The sequence below is a fragment of the Myotis lucifugus genome, unplaced genomic scaffold (assembly GCF_000147115.1).
Source record: "Myotis lucifugus unplaced genomic scaffold, Myoluc2.0 scaffold_77, whole genome shotgun sequence".
In the NCBI taxonomy this organism is placed as follows: Eukaryota; Metazoa; Chordata; class Mammalia; order Chiroptera; family Vespertilionidae; genus Myotis; species Myotis lucifugus.
In genome coordinates, this window is record NW_005871125.1 from 2,133,647 (window position 1) to 2,158,068 (window position 24,422).

The window sequence follows — 24,422 nt, forward strand, 5'->3', positions numbered from 1 at the left end:
TGCTGCTTTTCCTACCACTGCCCATCTGCCTGCTCTAAAGGCAACCGAGTACTGGGAGGGGGAGCGGGGGCTGCCACAGAGAGCGCTCAAGTAAGAACTGAAATATTTGACTGGACTTGGTCCTAGCAGAGGCGATTTCATTACCCTAAATGTCCTGGAAACCCGGTTGCCTCTGGTGTTAGAAGACTCCAGGCTCGGCATTCTCAGATGGCCCTCTGTAGCTAGCCCTGGCATTTTCTGCAAGTGGCTGTGACATGAGTCATAGTGGGCAGTCTCTGGGGAGGCTGGCCATGAGGTGAGCACAGAGGGAAAAAAGCTGCATCTTCCCCCGCCTCACAGGCGAGAGGCCAGGCTGGGGATGGCCACTGGGTCCTTCGTGGTGGGGACGAAGGGGTCAGCATCAGCAGGAAGGAGGATGAGCTCAGAGAGGACAGGCCAGGCCAGAGCAGGCCCCATCAGAAATGGTCCTGGTGTTGACTGCTGGGCAGGGCCTGTAATATCAAAACCAGCTATGGCTGTAGGTAAAGAAGCAATGAGATCCAGATGCATAATTCTGTCCATTTGGGAAAGCCTTCTCTCTCATGCAAGGAGGGAGCCTCAGGCATACTCTTGTGGTGGTTTATTAATGTCACAAACGAAGCATATTTTATTTTTATTTGACTTGGCCAATAAAAATGTTCTGTACAAGGTAAACACTTCATCATGAAATATTTAAAGTAAAAATAAATAAATCAATTCCATCCTACAGAAATCTCCAGCTACCACATACAAATAGAGGACATCAGTTATAAATTAAATACGTTAAAATAAATAGTCTTAGGGTACTCTGATTGATAGGGTCAGTTTAAATCACCTGTTGAAATCATTATACCAAAGCAAGGTATTATTAATTCCACTAGACTATGCCATTTTAGAAAACATTAGCGCTCAACATTTGATTTTTAATTGTTTTTCTATAGAAAAACTGCACATAAAAGAATAGAGAATTCATGCAATCATGCCAAATGATCCTCAAAACCCATGTTGACGATACCCTGGATTGGATATTTGCCCTACGAAGTAAATATTTAGTGCTCTGTCATTGAAAAGCCTACCTCGTCAAGATGAAATAAATGCGATACCAGGAATAGTAAGAACCATCGTGTTTCCAGGTGCCTCAAACATCAAGCTCTTACATTTCCACAGAAATCACACATATGAGAATGACTCACAAGGAAGACAGACGAATCACCTGCTTCCTTCCTTGGAGGTCTTTAAAATGGGTTGGGACAATTTTATTTTGCTGTGGTTTTGCTTAAAAATGGGGACATGAACTTATGATCTTCCAAAGTCACTGTCAGACCGGGGGCTTAAGCGATTCTAAGAAGGAACCGGCTTCTTTTGCCTTCGAGGGAAGTTCCTTTTGTGCCTCCTAGGCTGGGTGATTGGGTAGCGAGGGGCGATGATATGATGTGTTTGTACCAGGTGCTTGCAGAGGTAAATGTGTTAATTTTTAGCACTGAGGCTCCATTCCAACCCAGCGTTCTCCCTCTGGGCAGCAGCCTTTGGCACCTGGGAAGGTCACCTTTAGTCGGCCTCAAAGGCGCTGTTGGTCGCTCCCACATACTCAGCCTTCTTCTTATGCCTCATCCACATTTTTCGGAGGATGCTGGGGATGCCGCAGGACACACTTCCTGTCAGTGGTAGGGAGGCTTCTGCTCCCTGGGGAAGGGTTGGGTACTCTTCAGTCATCTTCTTGAGATGCCTGGATCTAAAGAAAAGCCGGGGGTGTGGGGAGGGCAGTCACTTCCCTGAGCCAGACTTTTACGTTTTGCTCTGAAGAAGCTTATGGTAGCCTGAGCTCTTATTCCTCCTCTGCTCACACATCCTGTGACCTGGAGGGAGGGTCACTGTTGGGCCCCATGCAGGAATGACACCCCCGGGGGGATCCGCCAATAGGATGAGGGAAGGAGGTGGCCTTGGCCACGCTGGTTTATGGGCCTCAAGTTCTGCTCTCGTCCCAAGTTCCACTTGCCCACCCCTCCCATCTCCACACGATGCTGAGTGGATTTCCCAGAGCATTGGCTATTGGGTTGAATCTTGCCTCCCATGTGCTGTGTGATGTCAGGCAAGTGACTTAACCTCAACCAGCCTCAGTGTCCTCATGTGCAAAGTGGGATGATTTCATCTAACTCCTGGGGCTTTTTCGAGGAGGAAAATGAGGAAATAAAGCATCTGGCACATTGTAGGCCTCCATACATGTTCCTTTTCTCCTCACTTTCTCTCCTTACGTGAAAGAAATGGCCTTACTTGTCAATAGCCAGGGCCCAGGAGCAAATTGCGATGAGAATGTCTGAGCTTAGAGAAAAGAATCTGTTTAGAACCTTTGCAATGCAGCTATGTGGATTGGTAAGGTCGGCCTCCGTTGCGTTGTAGTAATTTTTTACTGGTTAACTCCAGCCGTCACTAAAAGCCATTGTTGCTGAGAACAATTTGCTTCTAGTACTTATACAATCCAAACGATTGTCTTAGTTTTCAACACTTAGGTCCCAATATGTTGAGTGACTTGGTTTTTATAGTTCTTCCTGGATGGCTTTCTTTCATCTAGAAGGGTTTTGAACCGGCCCGTTTCCCCTTGGACTCCCACAGCGTTCAAGGTATGCACCACTGGGGTTGATATTTTAGTCCATGGCCCCCCACACATCTGCCCCTAAAACGGTCCTGAGTACGTGTCTTTCCAACTCCTAAATTGAAAGTTTCTTGAAAAATGATAGCAATGGTTTATGCTAAGCTCTTTATACATTATCTCATTCAATTCTCACAATACCCCTCCAGAGGGCTACATCCCCAGATTTTGTTTGCCCTTTTTTTTTTTTTTAAAATAAACGAGGACATGGAGGTCTGAATAACTTGCCTGAAGTCACAGCAAGGCAGTGGCGTGCCAGGCAAGCAGCAGCACGTGACTGCCACCTGCAGCATGGAGGACGGTGGTAGGGACACAAATAGACAAGGAGAACTGAGTTTCAGGCTCCTGCCCACCACCTTCTTAGTGTACCATTGAAGGCGGGGAGGGGGCTGCTGGGGATTACTCACTCCTGGGACTCTAGCTGCTGGCCCCTGGATCAGAGGTAACAGTAACGTGGCGGGGGGGTGGGGGTGGGGGATAAATTTGGTTTGAAACCTTTGACCTTATGTACTTTTTTACCTTTGGGCAAGGGCCATGAACCCAATTCAGGAGGCATTTCTGACCTCAGCCTGCCTAGGGGAGGCTCTGAATATGGCCTGTGATTACATTTATCTAATTAACCCCAAATCCTCCAAATGACAGTTCTCTAAGTCTAAAGAGCGGCGTTAATGAAGTGGAAACCATCAAACACGCTTCAGCTTCATCCTAGAGAAACAGTTACCCAGGGTTATTGTCCTCATTAAGAGGACATTTGCAGCTGGCATGGGTTTCGTGTTAGCATCTTGAGAGTCTGTCAACCAGGCCACCTGTTCCTCTTCTGCCGCAGGCCCAGAGCAGGTGGGGCGCCCTGCAGGCAGCGGGCGGGGAGGCCCGGCACTTACCCTCTTGTCAGAACAGCTCTGTTGTCAGAGCCGCCGGGAGTGGGCGCCTCCAGGACAGCTGTGGGGGCCTTCACTGAGATCCGGGCCACCGGAGGAATCTGGGTTGTGAGGAAGGGGAAGAGAATGTGAGGATGTGGCCATGGTCCCAACTCTGGAGCCACTGAAAGGGGAATGGCTACACTGAACCACCACGAACCCAGGGCAATAGTCCTTACACTTGGGTGGGCATCAGACTCCCCTGGAGGCCTTGTTAGCTCCGTGCTGGGCCCACCCGGGTATCGGTTCAGTAGGTGTGATGTGGGCTTGGGCATTTGCGTTTCTAACAAGTTCCTATGTGCTGATAGTCCCAGGACCCCAATTTGAGAAGAAAATTGAGAGAGAGCAACTCAATCTTACCTGAGAACTCTGTCCCCTCACACTCCCATTGCCTGTGTCCCCTTTGTTGTCAACCCCTGCAGGTTCTTGCTTTGAAATACTGCCTAGATTTCTGCCAGCCTCTCCATTTCCTCTGCTGCAGCCTTTAGGGCCAATCACCTTGGGGCCTCCTTGTTTCCAACCAGACCCCAGACCCCTCCTGGATTTGCAGGGCCTCCACAGCGGGGTAGACTGAGGCCAATTCTGCACCGGCTCTTCAAGGCTCTGCAGAGCCGACTCCACCTCATCTATGCAGCTCCGCCTTCTGTCACCCCCATGGGTGTCAGCAGTTCCAGTCCCAGCAGGGCCACTCCTGCCTTCCTCAACGCTCATGCCCAGCTCCTCATCTTCACTGGGCCTTTCCTTCCCTCTCTGGGCAGAGCCTCATCTCCGCCTGCCCTTCAAGCTCACTTCCTCCAGGAAGCCTTCCATCTGGCTGGTGGCCCATGTTGATTTCTCTTGGTCCTTAGGCCCCCGCAGCACTGCATACCACCAGTTCTATCTTTTTATGGTTCTTTACTTGTTTCATATGTTTGTCCAGTATCCTAGTCCCCAGAAAGGTTGCATAGCATGAGGCATGGCCTGGGACTTAAGCCTTTGGTGGCCCTACTCACCTTCTCTAAAGGAGGTGGTGAGTGCTCAAGAAACATGTAGTGAAGTAGAAATTAACTGGTGGCCTAACCTGGGCTAAGTCCAGAGTTTGCTCTGTCAATGGTCATTGTTCCTCCACCCCATGGCCCACTGAAGGTGCAAGGTCACCGTATTCCTGGAATTGCTGAGAGATTCCAGGTTTCCAGGCTGAGGACACCATGATTCACCTCCCCCTTCTCTCTTGAGCCGGCCAGAGGTTGTGGGCAGAGTTACTGTGCCACCTTGTGGCCTCTAGGGAGCTCTCCCTCCCCATCATGCCAACAGCCCCGGGAACATCTACCCACTCGCCTTCTTCCCCACTGTCCTTAGTCCCATTTCAGTGTTGAATCCGGTTTAGCCGTGCGAGCTCTGAATTGCTCTCCAGTCTCTGATGAGCTGTGGGACTCCAGCCCCACTGTCTCAGGCCCAGAGGAAAGGGCCAAGCCTGCTGCCTCTGTCCTCTGCATTATTATCGCCCCCCTTTTGTAACTGGGTCCCCATCACCACCCTATCCCATCCCAACCTGCTCTGGCCTCCAGCTGCAGCTACTGTCCGAGCCCAGCCCCAGACCTGGGGGCTGGTGATCCAGGCTGTGAGCACCCTCTTCCCTTTAGCGTCAGCCTTCCCCTGGGCTTGGCTGAGCCCAACTGATCGCGCTGTCATAGCCTGACAGCCTTCCCTCTGTAGCAATGGCCCAGCCATCCTGTTTCCCTTGGTCCTAGGTTGGGACAGGGGGCTCCTGACAAAATGGCTTGTCCCATCCCTGGCCCTTGTGTGGTTTTCCTAGGATAGGGGTGACTTAGATGAGCTACTCAGGTTAGATTTCCTCTCAGACCAGGAGCGAAGTACTCACCTCTCTGTACAATTTGTTCCATAAGGACAAGAGGCTGGGCCAGACAATCTGTCGGGTCTCTTGTCCTCAGATGGCACAGTCCAGGAATCTTGAGGGCTGATACTCATTAAGCATAGGCTGCTTGAGCCAACCTGGCCTCCAGCCATGACCCCACCCCCTACTGTGCTAACCAGAGGGTGCCCGTGCTCATGCCCACAGGGAGATGCAGGAGTTCAGGGTGACTCTGAGCTAGACCTGGTCATGAGCCACCCGATGGTCCCCCTTCATGAAAGGACAAGCTGCTGGATTGTGGGAGGGCAGGCGACAGAGGGCTCTCAGCTCCCTCAGGCATGTCTCAGAAGGGCCACATCGTCCGAGGTCATGCCCTCCTGGGGCACCCCACATGCTCTGACAGGGCGAGGAGGAAACATAAAGGCTTGGCCATTTGGACCAAACCAGATGGGCAACACTTGCCCCAGAGCTCCTACCGGAAGGGGTCACACCCGTGTGACCGTGCCCAAGCCTGCCACCCTTCTCCTGTCACAGGTATTGGTCCCTACTGTACATCGCATCCCATCCTGAGATGACTGGTGTTCCGTGTTTTCACGAAGCTTGAGACCTCTTCTATCTCTTTCCCCTGTAGCTGCCCTTGGGAATTAGTCAGGCATTTCCAACTGGCAGGGGCCAGCATAAACATGCTTCTCTCCTCCCCTCCTCCCCGCCGCCCCCACCCATGTTTGAAATGTGTGCTAGGTAACACCTTCTGTTTTCCTAAGAGTTGAATTTCTGGCAAGAAAGACAGCAGCAGCGAGACAGCGGGAACAAAGAACCCTCGGGCCTGCTTTTGTACAACCCTCAGAACTGGCCCAAAGGACACTGGTCTCTCATCTTAGCACAGAGAGGGCACAACAGGCACAGCCACCCAGGCTGAGAGACTCACCAAAGACTTTCCATAGGCTCGACTCCCACTCCCTTGGGTCTGCATCAATTATCAAAGTCAGGAATTTCTTCCTTTAAAAAAAATTACCTTTTATATGTAATATTTTAAAATTATAGTTTACATTCAATATTCGTCTGCATTAGCTTCAGATGTACAACACAGTGGTTAGAAAATCATTTACTTTACAGAGTGGTCCCTCCAAAGTTTCAAGTACTCATATATAGTTATCGTGGCACAATATTATTTATTAATTTTTAAAATATATTTTTATTGATTTCAGAGAGGAAGGGAGAGGGAGAGAGAGAGAGAAACATCAGTGATGAGACAGAATCATTGATTGGCTGCCTTCTGCATGCCCCGCTACTGGGGATTGAGCCCACAACCTAGGCATGTGCCCTGACCGGGAATCAAACTGTGACCTCCTGGTTCATAAATCAACACTCAATCACTGAGGCACAGCAGCCAGTCGTGGTGCAATATTATTGACTATATTCCCTATGCTGTAATTTACATCCCTGTGACTGTTGTACTTCTTAATTTCTTCACCTTTTTGCAGCCAGCCCAACTCCCCTCCCCTCTGACAGCTGTCAATCTGTTCCTTGTTTCTATTTTGTTTATTTTGTTCTTTAGATTCCACATATAAGTGAAATCATATGGTACTTGTCTTTATCTTATTTCACTTAGCAGACTACCCTCTAGGTCTGTGGTCGGCAAACCGCAGCTCGCGAGCCACATGCGGCTCTTTGGCCTCTTGAATGTGGCTCTTCCACAAAATACCACGTGCGGGCACGTACAGTGCGATTGAAACTTTGTGGCCCATGCGCAGAAGTCGGTATTTTGTGGAAGAGCCACACTTAAGGGGCCAAAGAGCCGCATGTGGCTCACGAGCTGCGGTATGCCAAGCCGCAGTTTGCCGACCACTAGAGTCTAGGTCCATCCATGCTGTTGCAAAAGGTAAGATCTCCTTCTTTTTTATGACAAGCTGGGACTTTCTAAAGGCTCTGTACTGGGCAGTAGGATCAGGCATCAGGGCAACTGCTGAGAGGATCACCTGCACCCCTGGTGCTCCTCCAGGGGCAGGAGCTGAGCTCTAATAGGTGCTCAGAGAATGTGCTCTCAGCCCCTCCTTCCTTCCTAAGGCGCCAGATCACAGAGGTTATCAAGAATTAAGTCTTTATGGCTGGGAACCCGGATCCGTCATTTACCCTGCTGCTCCTGGACACCCCTCTGTGAAAATGAGCAGAGAAGTCCTGCCTGTGATGGAACGATGGAGCCTCTCGGAGTCCTGAGACATTGGCTATCTGGGAGGTACCTGAGAACCTGCTTGCTATGCCTTTATCCCCAAGGCCCCACCTACTTCTGAGTAATTTCTACTCTGAAGCCTGCAGCTTCGAAGAGTCCAGGTGTTGAGCTGAAGGATCTCCTGGGGAGGGAAAGGGGTTGGGGTGGGGAGGGAATTTGACTTTCAATAGTGTTCTTCCCTGGGGCAGCTGATGAGCCCGATCCTATCACCCACAGCATATAGAAACAAAGCACCTTCCTCAGGAAAACATCTCCACGCCAATTAAACAAAGTTACAAGACTACCAAGGTCAAAACCATGATGGTCAGTGCTCTGGCATCAGTAATGATAACAGCTCATATTTTGGAGTATTTACTGTGTCAGTCACTGTGCTGAGTGTAAAACACATACACATTGCCTGATTTAATCCTCACGGCAAACCTGACAGGTAGGTGTAATCATAATCCCCACTTTCTAGATGAGCATGTTGAGGCTTTAGTAATACATAACAGTTTGGACGAAGCCGGTAAAGATGATATTGGGAATGGCACCCTCTTTGATCTTGCAGGACCCGGGGACCCCTTAATTCAGTCTGGGAGGAGTGTGCCAGGTGGGCAGACACAGGGAGGGCAATCTGCATTGAGAAGAGTGTCAGCGAAGGTCCAGGGAAATAGTGTATAAGGGAGTCGTCACAGGATTACACAGCAGCTCAGGGTTGCTCTGTGTCTGGACTGGCAGGGACAGGAGTGTCACAGGAGGTGAAATTGGAGATGTCAGCAGAGGACATGTCCTGGAGGGCCTTGGGCATGGTATGGGTGGTTGCAGGTGGCAAGGACGCAGTGTTTAAAGTAGAGGAATGGTATGGGCAGATTTCAGCTTTCGAAGGACCCTTCCGGTAGCCTCTTGGAGGGAGGGGGAACTGAAGGTCAGGGTTGGCTGTTACACACAAGGGATGATGAAGGGACACCGAGTCCAGGTAGCCCGAGGTAGGTTCCAAGAGGGAGAGATGAGCCATATCTAGGAGCTGACACTGTCAGTGTTCAGTGTGTGAAGTGGTGGGTGGAATAGGGGTGGGGGAGGAAAGGGGTGTTAGGGAAAACATCCCAGTGGCTTGCCTGAAGGATGCATAGTGGCCCCAGCTGAAGAGGTTTGAACGAGGAAGATGAGTTCCGTGTGAAAAGGTTGATTCTGCGGTGCCTCAGGACATCTTGGTGGAGAGGTTCCACAGGTGACCAGTTCTCCCCGGCTCAGGAGGTGGGGTGTCCCTCTCCAGGCACCTGAGGCTCACCTGCTCAAGGCCTCATGGTGAGAGCGTTTCTCAGCTGGGTCTCTGCCTTCAGAGTCCCCGCAATTTCCAAGATTCCTCAGGGAATCTTTCTCCCACGTGAGAAGGCTACAGCATCCAGGAGCCTCCACTGTAGCTCAGAAAAGAAACAAGTCTCCAGATCTGAGATCCCTCTGACAGATCTTAAGATGGTAGTTTAGAAGAGTCTTTGCCCGAGGCCGGTGCCAAGCCCTCCTGTGGAGAGCACTGGTCTGGCTTTGGTTCAGAAACCCTCCCTCTCTCCCACCCCCTCTAGAATCTATCAGATTCGGGAGCTGAAGGTTGAATCAACGCCCAGCTCAATCTTTTTTTTTTTCCCCTTCTGAACCTGACTAGCACATTCCCTGCATGAGCTGAGTGTCACATGTTAGACAGATTCTCTCCATTTCATAACTTACTGTTCTCCTCTTTCTGAATAAAACACTGACTTGGGTTGCCCAAGCTTCCATAAGCTACTTAGAAGGGAAGGAAAGTGTCCCCTCATACGAGACAGTTGGGAAGACATTATTCTCTGGGGGGAGGAGAGCTGAGATTTAATCTCAGTTCTATTGCTAATGAGAAGTTCGACCTTGGGTAGGTCGCACAGTTTCCATGGTTTCATTTTCCTCTTCTGTGTGTTGGCAAGGGTGGGTGCAACAGACCAGTGGTTCTCTACCTCCAGTGCGCATTAGAACCACCTGGGCGGGGGGTGTTGTTAAAACACAGATTGCTGGGCCCCACCCCAGAATTTCTGATTCAATCTCTAGGGTGGGACCCAATGTTTGCACTCCTACCAAGTTCCCAGATGATTCAGCTGTTCTGAGGATCCCACTTTGAGGACCATCCACTAAATCATCTCTAAATCCTTGCTAATCAATTTATTGTCCTCAGGCCAAAATCTTCAGCATCATTAGAAACATAAAATCTGGGGCCTTACTCAGTCTTACTGAATTGGAATTTGCATAACAACAAGGTTCTCAGGTGATTCTTTTGCACATTAATTTGAGAAACATGGCTCTAAATTCACTTGATGATTTTGTAGTGAAGATATTCTCTTTTTCTCCTTCTACACACATACTGCACCCACCCACCCACCTATATATAGACACAGAGAAAAATTGATCTTCTCTTAATTTGCAAGGCAGATTGTGGTTTTCCTAATGCTTTCACTCTACAGACATATGTATGTATGTAATCACTTCACTAGAGAATATAGATGCTTAATGCATTCCTATAGTAGAATCATAAAAAAAAATCATGGTGTTAGATCAAAGAAGCCTTAGAGAAGATGGATAGGTGAAGGGACATACTCAATTGAGTCTTATTTCAGTTCTTGTAACATACAAAATTATTGACACACGAAGGCTTTGCGAAAGACATCCCAGACATTCTACTAGGTCTTTTTGGAGTTAAAATATGAATAACTGTAGGCTGTGGGCATAACAGAAATAACCTACACCAGCAAGTAAAGGCAAAATACCATCACAGACTTCAGTGAGCTAGAGGAAGATGCCTGTTTCACTGCTTGAGGTGGAAGCCATTTATAAACAGCGTGAAAGGTACGACTGTACTGCTTCCAGCTTTCAAAACAAGTCTGTCCCTGAATTCTTTCATAGATTGTTGAAATAGCCTAAGTAATGTAAGATGGTGAGATCCTAAGATGGTGGTCTACGAAGAGTCTGTATAATGACACACACCCTGCCTATAAAATCAATAACGCAGGCTTCTTCTGCTATGCGAGTCATGACTACACCGGTTTTCTCTCCCCAGAACATAAAGACTTTCATCAGAATCCAGCAGGGCTTCCTGCGGAGCAAGATGGTAGATGAAAGCATCTTTGCTTCCAACACACACCAGAGCGAGTTTTATAAGTGGAAGGGAGCTGTGTGGGGCTGCTGTAGGTGGGGTCTGAGAGCAGGTGCACTCCGAGCGGGAAAGCATGTGTGGGGGGAAAGCGTAGTCCCCACACCACAGGTGCTCTGCTCACCTGGCGTGACCAAGGACACTAGGGAGGCCCACGATGCATCAGACAAACCACAAGCCAGGACGCAGACACCGCAGCTGCTGCTCTCAGCGAGTCACTGTCCCCCAGGGAGTACCCGGAGCAGGGTCAGTGCACATACCCGGTCTGGCAGGAGTCTTGGCGGGGTGGGGTCCCGGCTGCCATGAGCTGTGGAGTCGGCTGAACCTGGGGCCCTCGCAGTCTCGGTGGTCAGTGCGGCGTGGCAGCAGCTCCAGGGGCCGGGAAGCGTACAGGTCCGAGTCAATCACCACCTGCGGGAGGAAGGAGGACAGTCAGCTTGTTCCCCAAATCAGATCCAGGGATCCATGGCCCGGGCCAGGACTACAGCTCTGCAGATGGACCTTGTGCCGACATGCAGGTTTTGGAGCCATCCTTACTCCACTGAATGCGAGGGACAGCGAGGAAACATGGGCAAACAGCCCAGACACAGCTGTTTACTGAACTTCAGGATGTCCAGGGGTGCAGGAAAACGAGGGCTTCGGTGGTCCCTCACCAGCAGTCCCGTCACAGAGTTAGGGTCCTGGGCCATCAGGCCAAAAATCAGGGCTGCTCTGCACCCTGGCCTGACAACAGGACGGGTTATTTGAAAGGAGGCTAGCCCTGAAAACTGTGATCTTATGGTCTTTGCAGCTAACTGAATGCCCTTGTTCCCATGAGGACAGAAGACTTAGGGAAAAGACTTGGGACCCAACTGACTCCCAGATTTGTAAATGTTTTGTTAAAAATATTTTTATTGATTTCAGAGAGGAAGGGAGAGGGAGAGAGATAGAAACATCAATGATGAGAGAATCATTGATCAGCTGCCTCCTGCATACCCCTTACTGGGGATCAAGCCCACAACCCAGGCATGTACCCTGACCAGGAACTGAAACATGACCTCCTGTTTCATAGGTCGATGCTCAACCACTAAGCCACGCTGGCCAGGCCAACCCCCGGTTTTGACACTTTGTGGTAATGTGGGAAAGGGATATCCCTGTTTGCGTTGCTGTATTGGGGCAGAGTACGTAAGTGCCTCCTGTCACTAGTAGAAATTTTAAGAGCATAGCTTGCTTTTTTAGTTCATGTCACATACAGGGGTGGGCAAAAGTAGGTGTTCATGTGGAAAACTAAAAATTAATAAATAATAATATGAGAATAAACTCTGTGTTTCACATACTCGCAACTGTAAATCTACCTTTGCCCATTCCTGTATTTATCTACAGTGTCTGTGGACAGTTCATGTCTCCCACAGAGGAAAATAAGGGCAGCTGACACTCTTGGCCTCAGTTTACCACAGATAGTCCTTTGCTTAGAAAATTAATATATCCCAAATTTAATCTTATCTAGGGAAGGAAATGAACTCTGTTCGGGCCCCTTTTAGGACCCAGACTTATGTATTCTGTGCCTTTGGAGAAAGCTGATCATTCAGGAGCACTTAGGACCAGTGCTCTGGGCACTGCGGAAGGTGGTGCTTCTGTTTCAGCAAGCCTTCCGTGCAGGCTGAGAGCAGCACCCTGCACGGGACGCCAGCACACTGGGGCTGTGAGGCTCCGCAGTGGGTGGTCCGGCACGCAGCACCCTGCATGTACATCCCCTCTGCTCTCCTCCGTCTCTTCCTTCTAGCACTGTGCTCTGCCATGGTGTTGCCCGGAACACTGGACTTCCCTGGAGTAATGCTAGCCCCACCCCCCTGAACACATGGACTGTTTGACCTAAGGGCCCTCCCCCAGAATATGAATCTCCGGGTTGAATGGGAAAGACCCGAGTCTCATTGTCTGACACTTGTAGGGCTCTCTGCTGTTGACCTCCCACTTTATTTTCGTTCTTTTGGTGTTCATCTCAGGAAGGAGAAGTGAGGACTGGTGTGTTTTCAGAGCCACTTTGCAGATGGAGAAGGTAAGGCAGGATGTGAAAGCCTGAGGAGTCCATGGGGGAGACCCAGCATTTCCTCCTCCGAAAAGAGGAGCAAAAGTTCCCTGTCAGGAACAAGAACCACCACCTCCGCAACCCCTTCTCTGCACTGTGGGCTGGGGAAGAGACTGGGGAGGGCGCGAGCAGACAGGCATAGCGGCTCAGCCCATCACTAGATGTAGGAGGTTTCCTGGGGGTGGAGATGAGCCTGGTTCCTTCCCAGGTTCTGACTGAGGGCCACGTGCCTCTTCAGGGTATCTTCTCCAATCCCCCTGAAAGGATGCAGGAAAGGACGGAGGAGAGGGGCCCAGCTCAGAGCATTTCCCTTTTGTAGCTGGCCTTGTACTTGGTTCTCATTTCCCACAATAACAGAGGCTCTGAGAGGGCTCCAGGGCTGTGTTAGGCCCACACCAAGGAATGGACAGCTGAACGGATGGTTGTGTCCTCCTGACAGCCTGGCTTATTTTCTGGTCCGTAGGACACAGTCTGGGCTTTCTGCTGCTGCTATGGGTGGTGGTCTTAGAACAAACTGATCTGAGAGTGGGCTCTTTAGCACCCTGAGTACAGGTAAGATGGGGAACTGGCAACAGGGGGTGGGATGTAAAAACAGGGAGTTAGAAAGACAGGTAAGACTTAGGTGATGGAGAATCATCATGATTTGGGGCTGATGGAATCCATAGCAATGTTCTAGCCCAACTCCCTAATTTTAACATAGGGAAACTGCCACCAAGAGAGGCATGTCCCTTCAAGGTCACGGATCTGTCAGGGGCAGAGTCAGGACAAGAACTGTAGTTTTATGACTCCTGAGTGCTCTTTGTCAGACCCACAGAAGTACCCACAGCCAGATAAGAATTTTCCAGTGCAATTGATTGCTCAGTGCATTTTGAAAAATCAGCAGATCACCAGACAAATCCCTCCTCCGCAAGGTTACAATCTGGGGAGAATGTGACATTTGCAATCTCATTTCTCCATCTTTCCTGGATGGTGCCCAAATGCTTATTATGAAGGGGCTGTGAATCAGAGTGACTGGGCCTCTGTTGTCCTGGGACTCCTAACTGACCCACACCTTCGTGTAAATTCATTCCTTTGAGCTACTCTTATAATGTTGGTGGCATCAGGTTGATCAGGATGTCAATAAAATTGCCTAAGAATCCAAGGGGGCGGGGAAAAGACCAGAGAGACAGTCTAGAGAAGGAACAATATATGGCTGTGCCCTGGGTTCGGAAAAAAAAAAAAAGGAACTTCAGAGGAGTCCAGAGAGAGGGGAAACTGTAAAACCAAGGATGGTGCAGAAAGGAAAGAAATATTTGTAAAGGAAGGAAGCTGACATCCACATGGTAGCCAAAGGAGGGAGAATAGACACAAATAAGAACTTCAGGACAGAGAAAGTCGTAAACATTGGTACATTAGAGCAGTTGCAAGATATGAATCATTTTCTCGGGAACTCAAAGGGAGAAGAGGGCCAACTGGATGAGGAAACGAGATCAGAGCCAATTCTTTCTTCTTTGGGCCTCTCTTTCCCCATGTTTGGTGGATTAAGAGACCTTTCCTGTCTTGCCTAATTTGAATGTTCTCTACAGCTGGGGCTGAGTTTTATAAGCAAAGGATGAGTCAGGCTGTGAGTGGAAATCAGAAATTCAGAGGAGAGCTCAAAGGGCAGAGGGCATTGGGAGGCTATCTCACCTGGAGGAAGACTGTATATTTGAAGACAGGACCCTAGCTTCTGATTTTTTTTTTAATCAAAAGCAATTTTTATATGTATTCATATACTTGAGTCATTTTTTTTTCCTCTGAGTAAAAATATTTTAGAGAGGGGAATTCAGAAACCATAAACAGAGCCATCTTTCTCAAAATTTTCCACTCCCAGGAAACCTGAGAGCACGGTCTACAGTGCCTGGCTGAAGTCAACGGGATATTCCAAGAGGCTGTGCCCATGCTTTGTTGGCTTTGTGTATCTCATGTCCATGTGGCGTCACCTCCACGATTGAGAATTGTCTCCTTTGTTTAGGTTCTAAGTCCCCTGAGAACTTCCTTCCCTAGAGCCCTAGAAAGTGTAGTGATTTATTTCCATTTTAAAAGTTCTTGTAACCAGTGTTCTGTCCTTATAAAGCCAGTTAATACTGGTGTAAGGAGTGATTCAGACAGGAACACCGTTTAAGGTTAGAAATCCAAGAACTTGGTTGAGAACGAAATCTTCCTAATCCCCAAGGGATCATCCCTGAGTTATGAATGATTTGTGGTTCTCTCAAATCCAAGGCAATGCCAAACTCAAGGCCTTGACTGAAACGTCCGTTGTGAAACTTAAACTCTGAATTACCTACAAACAACTGCTACCCTTTCTATTCTTGGGTACACCCACTAATTCTTAAAAGGCAGGAGCATTTTTCTACTAGTGTGTGGGCTTAAGTTTTCAGGGCCCATGACAACAAAGAAATTTTCCATCCATTGAAATCCCCTTTCTTTCTTACTACATAAAACATTTGCAAAAGTTATTTTAAAAAGATATGCAACTGACAGAAAAAAATGGGCAAAAGATATGTGTAAGGAACCTGGAGTAAAAAAAAAAACATTTATAAAAAGATGAATGGTATTAAAGAAATGCAAATTAAAACAACACGATATTTTCACCCGTTAGACTGTCAAAGATTAACAACATTGATACCATACAGTATTGGCTCAGGTGTTCTGGTAAAGGTACTTTTAAAACACAGTTGCTTAGAATTTGGCAATGACTATATAACTTTTTTCAATGCTCATATACTTTGATCGCTTTCTTTTAAAAAGATATATTTTTATTGATTTCAGAGAGGAAGGAAGAGGGAGAGAGAGATAGAAACATCAATGATGAGAGAGAATCATTGATCGGTTGCCTCCTGCACATCCCCTACTGGGGATCGAGCCTGCAACTTGAGCATGTGCACTTCACCGGAATCGCACCCGGGAACCTTCAGTTCGCAGGCCGATTCTCTATCCACCAAGCCAAACCAGCTAGGGCCTTTTTTTTTTTTTTAATTGAGACATAATTGATATATAAATTGTGTAAGTTTAAGGAGCACATGTGTTGATTTGATAACCCAGAATTTAATATCTATGAACATATCCTTAAAACATTTTCAGAAGAATATAAAAAATATGTTCTAGATAGCTAGAAATGCATAGAACTAGAATTTAAGACCAGGCAGTCTGACTCTTAAGTCTACAGACCTAACTACTGTGTTCTACAGTTCGTCAGGACTTATTAATACTATATTTTCTATCTTCATAATGTTTCAATTTTTTAAAATTGATTTTAGCATGAGGGGGGGTGAGGGGTACCATAGGGGGATAAGGAGACATATGTAATACCTTAATCAATAAAGAAATTTAAAAAAGAGGAAAAATAAAAAAATAAAATTGATTTTAGAGGGAGAGGAAGGGAGAGAGAGAAACATTGATCAATTGACTCCCACTGGGGATCAAACCTGTAACCTGGGTACATGCCCTGACCAAGAATTGAACCTGTCACTTTTTGGTGTACCGGACAATGCTCCAATCAACTGAGCCACACCTGCCAGGGCATAATGTTTCAATGGGGACATACTGCTCTGGATATTATAAAAATAATAAATGTACATAAAAATAACGACTAAATCCCATCTCATTCCAAAGACACTTAATTATTTTTTAATGGAGAATAAGTTTTTAAAAATTGAGATACTTAGAAAATCAAAATGCTGTTCTATGAAAAATTGTGATAGAAATAGAAATTCCAGTATAACCAAGGGGAAACAATTAGGAGTTAAAATAAATCTTTTACATTAAAGTACAGAGAGGTATTGACAACTTTCATATAAAGAAATCTGTAAATAAAATGAGAAATTTTCATCACCAGTATTCTCTAAAGACATGTAAACTAATTATAAGGTAATGCATACACTTACTAAAGTAGCAAAAGGTCATACAGAAAATTAAAGCCAATGTTGGTGAGGCAGGAGGTAAATGACAAAGCATGGCCGCAAGCCTGGCAATTGTTCAGAATTCCTGGTCATATGTGACAAAACGGTAGGCAGGAACCATTTTTTAAAAATCACTGTTATTTCTCCCCATGTAGCTCAGTGTCTCTTATGCATAATAGGAATGCAAATATTTGATGGATCGATGAATGAGTAGATGGATAGATAGATGAAACTATTCTTATCCTTTTACTTGTTAATTCTACTTTGAGGCCTATGCACCAAAGAATTAATCCAAAAATAGTATTTTGCACAAATAAACTCATTGCACTGCTATTTATAACAGTGAACAAAATGGAACATTACAAATGCCAATAATTGGAGAATACTTAAGTTAGGGTACTATACCCACATGGTGGACTCTGTTTAAATAAGAAAAAACCCCACAGTGGATACAAAACGAGATTTACTCTCTGTGTCTGGGAAAAATGGCAGAATTGAGGGGTCCAATTCGGAGCTGTGTTCTGTCTGGTTGACATTTGTCAATTATTTTGGTAAAGCGGAGGCGGGATAATGCAGCAACAACAACACGGGCTACAGGAAACCTTCCTGGTTATATTGAGAGCAGGAGAGAGAAAGACGCTAGACAATGCTTTTCAAATAACAGTCAATAGAGATATCAAAACTGAAGTTTCCTTACATTCTTGGTCAAGAGGTGTTGAGAGCTTTTGACTCTTCTTCTGGCTGGACTGGACACTGTGAAGAGAGGTAAAGGAATGGTTTTAGAGAATACCCGAGAGGCTGACATAGCTACAGTAACTGAGAGGGTTTGCACCTGGGATGAGGGAGGGGCAGAGGACGGGGCCTGGGAAGAAGAGGCAGGGTGCAACTGCAATTTCGGATGTTACGTGGTTGAGTGCACAGCAGCATTATTCACAATAGCCAAAAGGTGGGCACAACCCAAATGCCCGTCACCAGATACTAGTAAATGAATAAAATGTAGTCTGTATATTCAGTAGAATATTATTCATCCTCAGGAAAAACCGAATCCTGATACATGCTGCAACATAGATGAAACTTGAAGACATTAAGCTGAGTGAAATAAGCCAGACACAAAAGGGCAAATGCTGTAGGAGTCCACTATATGAGATACCTAGAGTAATCAAATTTATAAAGGCAGAAAGTAGAAGAGAGGTTTCCAGGGGCTGGGAAAGAAATAGAGAGTTTAAGGCAGGGATTTTCAACTGGTGTGCCACAAGAATTTTTAAAACATGCTCTACATGATTATTTAGTCAGGAGCACTGACCTCTTTTCCCTTAGATTGTTAAATGAAAAAATGACGACAACAACAGTCATCTGGTGTGAATGCCCCCCCTTTTTTTCTTATTGAATTTATTGGGGTGACACTGGTAAACAAATTATACAGGTTCCAGGTGCACAATTCCACAACACACCATCTGTACACTGTATTGTGTGTTTACCATCCCATTTATCCCCTTTCCACTTCCCCCTACCCTCTGTCCTCCTGGCAATCACCATATTGCTGTCTGTGTCCATGAGTTTTTTTCTTCCTTTTTAAAATTTTTTTAGAAGTTCATTCTTTTTTTTTTTTTCTCAATCCCTCCACCCTCCGTGAATGCTCTGTCTTGAACCAAAAATATATAGGTCATATAATAGAGTTGCATCTTATTGGTCCCATTGCATAATAAGGTTGCATCTGATTGGTTAATTCTTGGTACCAGAAAGCCTTATATACAAACTAGAGGCCTGATGCACGAAATTTGCACAAGGGGCTTGGCCCTCACAGCCCTGGCTTCATCCATAAGGTCGTCCGGAAGGTCGTCTGTACAGTTGTTCTGCTGTTCAGTCTAAATAGCATATTAGCTCTTTATTATATACGATTTAAGCACCCGATTCTTTAAAAAGTCACTTTAGAGCAAAAAGAGTAGGTAATTACTATTATTATTATTATTATTATTATTATTATTGTAAATCATTCAAAACTATACCTATTTTTGTCATATTGGCAAAAAAATATATTTTTTGGAGTGCCACAGAATTTTAGTAATTAGCTTATGTGTGCCATGAGAAGAAAAAGGTTGAAAATCGCTGGTTTAATGGGCACAGAGTTTGTTAGGAATGATGACAAAGTTCTGGAAATGGAGAGTGGTGGTAGGTACACTCCAATCTTAATTTTCTAATGGCTACAGAACTGTATACTTAAAAATGGTTAAATGGCAAATTATATATTGTGTATATTTTACCACACACATAAAATGCTTTAAAAATCAATTAACCATAAAAAAATTAGTTGGTTGAGAAAAGGTGTGCATTTTGTTGAAAATGGAGACACCCAGGCATCTCTTCCCCACATTACTTCTAGAATGGTTACTTGGAACCGAAATCCCACCCTGTCACGCCCTGCCTGCACCTGAAAGGACCTCTTGCCGCCGGTCAGATCAGTGATCAGAGGAGGGCTGTGCCGCCGTGACACCCACCACCAGGCATGCAGTCAGCAGCCAGGGCTCCGCACTCCTTTCGCTTGGGTGTGAATCTGAACTTGACCACTTGCCAGTTGCGAGACTTGAGCAAATTACTCATCCTCTCTAAGCCCTCACGTTCCTCATCTGTAAGTTAGGGGTAATTACACCTCCCTCAGAGGGCTGCGGTAAGGATTAAACAAACTAATTTGTACTAGTATAAAGCCTTTGGCCTACCACCTGTCAAAGAGTAAGTTCCCAGGAATTAATAGTGGTTATAATGATTTTCCTCTTTCTCTGCAAGATGAGGGTTGGTGGGAGGAATAGGTGATAACTTGTAGAGACTATAGCATTCCATTAGAGTGTCTCTTTCTGGAGTTTTCTCCATTTTCTCTTTCCCTTATTCCCCTCACTAACTAACCCCTCCCCATCACTGTTTATCTCCAAGTAGGTTATTTTGAACGCTGTGGTACTATTTACCCCAGAATTAAACCCAGTCTGGTGTGCCCCAGGAAATAGCTGCTGGTATAACTTCTTGGTAAAACCACAGTTTTTATCTTTTGTATTTACTGTGAATTGTGGCTATGAAACCTTTCCTTGAAAGGTCTCTCTTTCTCCAGAAAGTAAAAAGACATACTTGTCCTTAGTTACATACAGATTTGTTTTATGTCCAGTGCCTTTAAAATATTTTAAAAACTCCATAATATTTGCTGTGGCCATAAAATACTTAAGTGCCTTTAAAATACTTTAAGAAACTTCATAACATTTTTGTGAGGTATTAAGATGGCTCAGCTAAAAAAAAATCACTATTAGGTTGAACCCAATACATGTGTGTTGGAAAGAGAGATATAACAATAATAAATGTAACAATAGCTCTGGCCAGTTTGGCTCAGTGGATAGAGTGTCCGCCTACAGACTAAGGGGTCCTGGGTTCGATTCCGGTCAAGGGCACATGCCTGGGTTGTGGGCTTGATCTCCAGTAGGGGGCCTGCAGAGGCAGCCAATCAGTGGTTCTCTTTCATCATTGATGTTTCTCTCTCTTCCTCTCTGAAATCAATAAAAATATATTTAAAAAAATAAATGTAATAATAACTCCCCATGAAGTTTTACTAGGTGGATGGTTTATTTGCTGTATCTCATTCACACCTCCCAGCAACTCTGTGAGGCAGGTGCTCTTCATTTTTTAAAAAAGTATTTATTGATTTGAGAGAGAGAGATCAATTTTATTGTTCCTCTTATTTATGCATACATTGGTTGATTCTTGTATGTGCCCTGACCAGGGATTGAACCCACAACCTTGGCATATTGGGACGATTCTCTAACCAACTGAGCTGCCCAGCAAGGACATAGATGCTCTCCATTTTATAGATGGAGATACTGAGGGTTGTGGTTACACAGTCGATGGTGGAACAAGGCCTATGCTGTTAACCACTAGGCAGCACTGCCCATGTGGCTGAACTTGTGCTCTGAAAATGTTTTGGTCTTTGGCCATTGAATAAGCAGGGCTAAACACTAGCATCTGGGAAAGGGCATATCAGGGAGGGCTATAACCCTTGTTAGATGAAATCAAACCAACCTATATTTCTGCACTGTCTTCTCTCCCTGAGGGCCCTCTGCCTGATGATGGCTTTAGAGAAGCAAGATGCAAAACAAGAAGAAGGAAGAGGCAGACTTCTTCCATTTCTGGTCTAATATAAACTACAAATACTCCTTTTCTAGACAACGACTTCCTAAGCAGTGACACGTGCATGAAGACCAATGAATACTTGGTTTTGCCTCACAAGATGGCCGTGAATAAAAATGGCAAGAAAGGAATATGGGATTAAGTATTTATCTTGGACCTAACATATTCATTGTTGTAAGTATGGAATAAAAATGGGAATCACTTTGTAAGTGATGTACTTAATGGTGCTCACTATAGGCCAGGGGCTGTTCTAGATGCTTTATATAATTTCTCTATATCTCATACCCCCCTCCCCATCATAACCCTGGGAGGTGAGTTCTAGTTCTCCCTTTTACAAAAGTGAAAACTCAGGCCCAGAGAGGGTAAGACGCCTGCCCAAGGTCACACAGTGCAGAAGCAGTGGCAGTTTTTGACCACTATGCTAAGCACAGGAAGTCAAAGGTCCTGTTTTGAATAATTTTATTCATGGGAAGTATGATATTGCTCCGGAGCTGCATAATAATTTTTTAATTAAAAAGAGCCATATGGCTTTGATTTTTTTTTCTCCCTTTAAAAATGTTTAAATGGAAAAAAAAGACAGAAAATAGACATACTAACATTTCCTTCCAATTTGTTTCTTTCTCATATAAAATAAAAAATTAGAGGGCAAGTTTAGGCCCCTTCTGTCTTCCCTCCCTCCCCAGGGATACTAAGATCACCAATTTTATCCATATCTTTCCAGCCTACGTTTTCACACTTTTCTCATAATATGTGCCCATAAACAATATATGGTATTGTTTTATATTTCCAAACGTAGTCCTTGTTATCATACATATATAATTTTTCAGCCTGTTTTTCCCCCCACTCAACATGATGTTTCAAGACCTATGTCCATACACACAGATCTAGTCCATCGTTGTTGACTACTGTGGAGTATTCCATAGTGTGATGACACCACACTTTACCCCTTCCCCTCTTCAAGGACACTTAGGTTCTTTTCAATTTCGCTGTCATAGCATCAGCACCACCGTGAGCATCTGCGTCTGAGAGAGAAGTGGAACAGCTGGGTCAGAGGGTCCTGACCACCTTGCCTCTCCAAGTACCTTTCAGTCTCCAGAGAGAGTTCTAGCTCCTGCATGTGAACTGACTCCTAGCGCCTTTTCTCGCTGGCATTTTGGCAATAGATGTCTAAAGCTTAATTTACGTTCTGCTGGCTGTCTCTTTGTGGCCAGGCTGAACTTCTCCTCCGTACCGCCCCCCTCCCCCCAGCAAGGGCCCAGGGAAGAAGAAAGGAATTGTTTGAACAGGGGTCACAACACCAGCAAACACCCAGCCTGCTTCATTCAAGTCTGACAATGAGACCAGGGCTCAGCTGGAGTCCCGGACTCTCCCAGCACGTCAGGGGCTGCTGGGACAGAGCAGGGGCCGCAGGAGAGAGGACAGAGGTTCAACAGACACCTGCCATCATCTGAGCTCTCACTTGAAGCCCCTCCCTCTACTTGACACCCACTTGACACCATTGGCCTCGGAGGACAAGGGCTGACAAAATCACACTTCTTGGTGGCGCTAGTTCCAGGTTAAGTTGGGGAGCGTGGCCCTGGGGTCTGGATAGAGGCCAGCCGGGGTTAGGGCATTATTTGACCAATTCCTTGGACTTGGGTTCACTGAGGGGAGTATTTCTCCTCCTATCTCACTGCACAGTTAGAAGTCAGATTTGTGAGGCAGCTGGTTCTCATTTCAGGACCCACTTGCTCACTGGAGGAGATGAAAGAATCTTTCTAGCTGCTCAGGGAATTTTGTCTTCACCTCTGTTTCCTGCAGCAATGGCTTGCTGTCACTTTCATTCGGCTTAGTGGGTTGCAGGATCGAGTTAAGTGAAACAGGAATATTTAACTGTCCTTCTCTTCCCCTCCATGGATTGTTTCTCAACGATTGATGTTTATCCATGTGCCTCCTTTTCAGAAACAACAACAAATATCATCAAAACCGAGAAGCGGTCAGAGCTCAGAGACCTGAGGGGGAACCTGAGTAAAACAGCACGTGACGGCCCTCACCCTCCAGCAAAAGGTGCCTCATTAAGGGAACAGTCAAGGACAATTTTACTTACCCTTGGAAGGAATCACAGTGGTGAAAACTTCGATATTTTCGTCACTGCAGCTATAAATCTGATGCATCCTGTCAGTCTTCTCTCCCCTAACGTGCCTGGGAACCGGAGGCCTCTCTGTGAACCCCTAGTTGCAAGGTTTCCTACTCCAGTCTGGCTCGGGGATCATTGTGCAGGTCCACAAAAGACAGGCTGGTGCTGTGAGCTCATCTCGTTTCAGTCTTCGCTGCAACATTTTCTAATCCCATCTGTCTTTTTTTTTTTTTTTTTTATGAATCCTATTATTGCAAACCTTTGATTGAGCGTGGAGGCTTCAGTCCCCTCCCAGCCAGGATGTATTTAACATTTTTTATTTTGCCGTGTCTGCCTGCCGCAGTGAATTTGGAAGTCTTTTGTGAAGTGATGAAGTGAAATCGCCTACTCGGTTAGCGCCAAGCTTGGCTGGAGAATTTCACGGAAAAGGAAACGTGATCTTCGGTAACAGCAATTCTCCTTTTTCTTTCACTTTTTTCTTTTCGCTCCAGAAGAACTGGATATTCAATAACTTGTCATGTATCAATTTGGCTTCCTTCAAAATTTCTATGTTAAGCAAAAGGACTGTTTCTCCACAGCATTTTCGCCTCCCACCAGTGCACAATAAGGCTGACATTTCTAGAGAGCTCTGTACTTAGCACCTCCTTGTACAACCTTTCAGGTGCTTGCAGGAACAAGCAGTGTCCCCACACTCAAGGTGCCCAGTTATAGGATGGCTATATTTTACCCTGTATGTTGCATATATTATACACAAAAATAAGGTTGAAACATATGTGTGTTATGTCCTCATGCACTGCCTTTCATGACAGTATAGATTTACTTCTTCATATTGATAATGATAATGATACAATAATATTAACAAAGAGAGTTGGCATTTCAACTTTGCTAAGAGCTAGGAAGCCTGACATATAATCTCATTTACTGTCTACAACTACCCAAATAAGACTATTTTTGCCACCTTATAGGTGAGAAAAGGAAGACATGAAGAAATTGAGTAATTTGCCCAAGATTAAAATACCTAGTTCAGCCAGGCCATTGTGGGTCAATGGTTGAGCACTGACCTCTGCACCAGGAGTTCATGGTTAGATTCCTAGTTAGGGCATATGCCCAGGTTTTGGGCTTGATTCCCAAAAGGGGGCATGCAGGAAGCAGCCGATCAATGATTCTCTCTCATCATTGATGTTTCTATCTCTCACCTGTCTCTACCTCTCTCTGAAATCAATAAAAAAAATATTTTTTAAAAACGCTGCTAAATCAGCTCACCCTAATTCCGTACTTAATTTTTTAAAATGTAAAGGTAGATGTTTTTATTTAGTTCTGTTAAATTTCATCTTGTTGGTTTTATTACCTA

The 24,422-nt window shown here is 45.8% G+C and overlaps 2 protein-coding genes across 2 annotated transcripts in view; both read right to left on the reverse strand.

Annotated features, from left to right (window-relative positions):
• Positions 1–666: 666 nt before the first annotated feature.
• CUNH8orf46 (chromosome unknown C8orf46 homolog) lies at positions 667–23,274 on the reverse strand. Its single transcript, XM_006090611.3, has 7 exons — positions 23,042–23,274; positions 17,492–17,547; positions 11,046–11,220; positions 10,916–10,925; positions 6,363–6,390; positions 3,547–3,644; positions 667–1,750 (listed from the first exon to the last, which is right to left on the reverse strand). The coding sequence occupies exons 1-7, from the start codon at positions 23,106–23,108 to the stop codon at positions 1,567–1,569; spliced, it is 618 nt and encodes a 205-aa protein (XP_006090673.1). The 5' UTR covers positions 23,109–23,274; the 3' UTR covers positions 667–1,566.
• Positions 11,157–24,422, reverse strand: part of ADHFE1 (alcohol dehydrogenase, iron containing 1) — a 57,638-nt gene continuing 44,372 nt past the window's right edge. Inside the window, exons 17-18 of the mRNA XM_023755467.1 lie at positions 17,492–17,547; positions 11,157–11,220 (exon numbers count right to left, since the gene is read on the reverse strand). The gene's annotated coding sequence lies outside the window, so the exon portion shown is untranslated. The remainder of the gene's footprint in view (positions 11,221–17,491; positions 17,548–24,422) is intronic.

Coding starts and splice junctions, on each gene's coding strand:
- CUNH8orf46 (XM_006090611.3), bottom strand. CDS start 23,108: ATGCATCAGATTTATAGCTGCAGTGACGAAAATATCGAAGTTTTCACC. Junction 3,645..6,362: donor GAGCCTATGGAAAGTCTTTG/GTGAGTCTCTCA, acceptor CTCACAACCCAG/ATTCCTCCGGTGGCCCGGAT. Junction 1,751..3,546: donor AGAGCTGTTCTGACAAGAGG/GTAAGTGCCGGG, acceptor GCTTTTCTTTAG/ATCCAGGCATCTCAAGAAGA.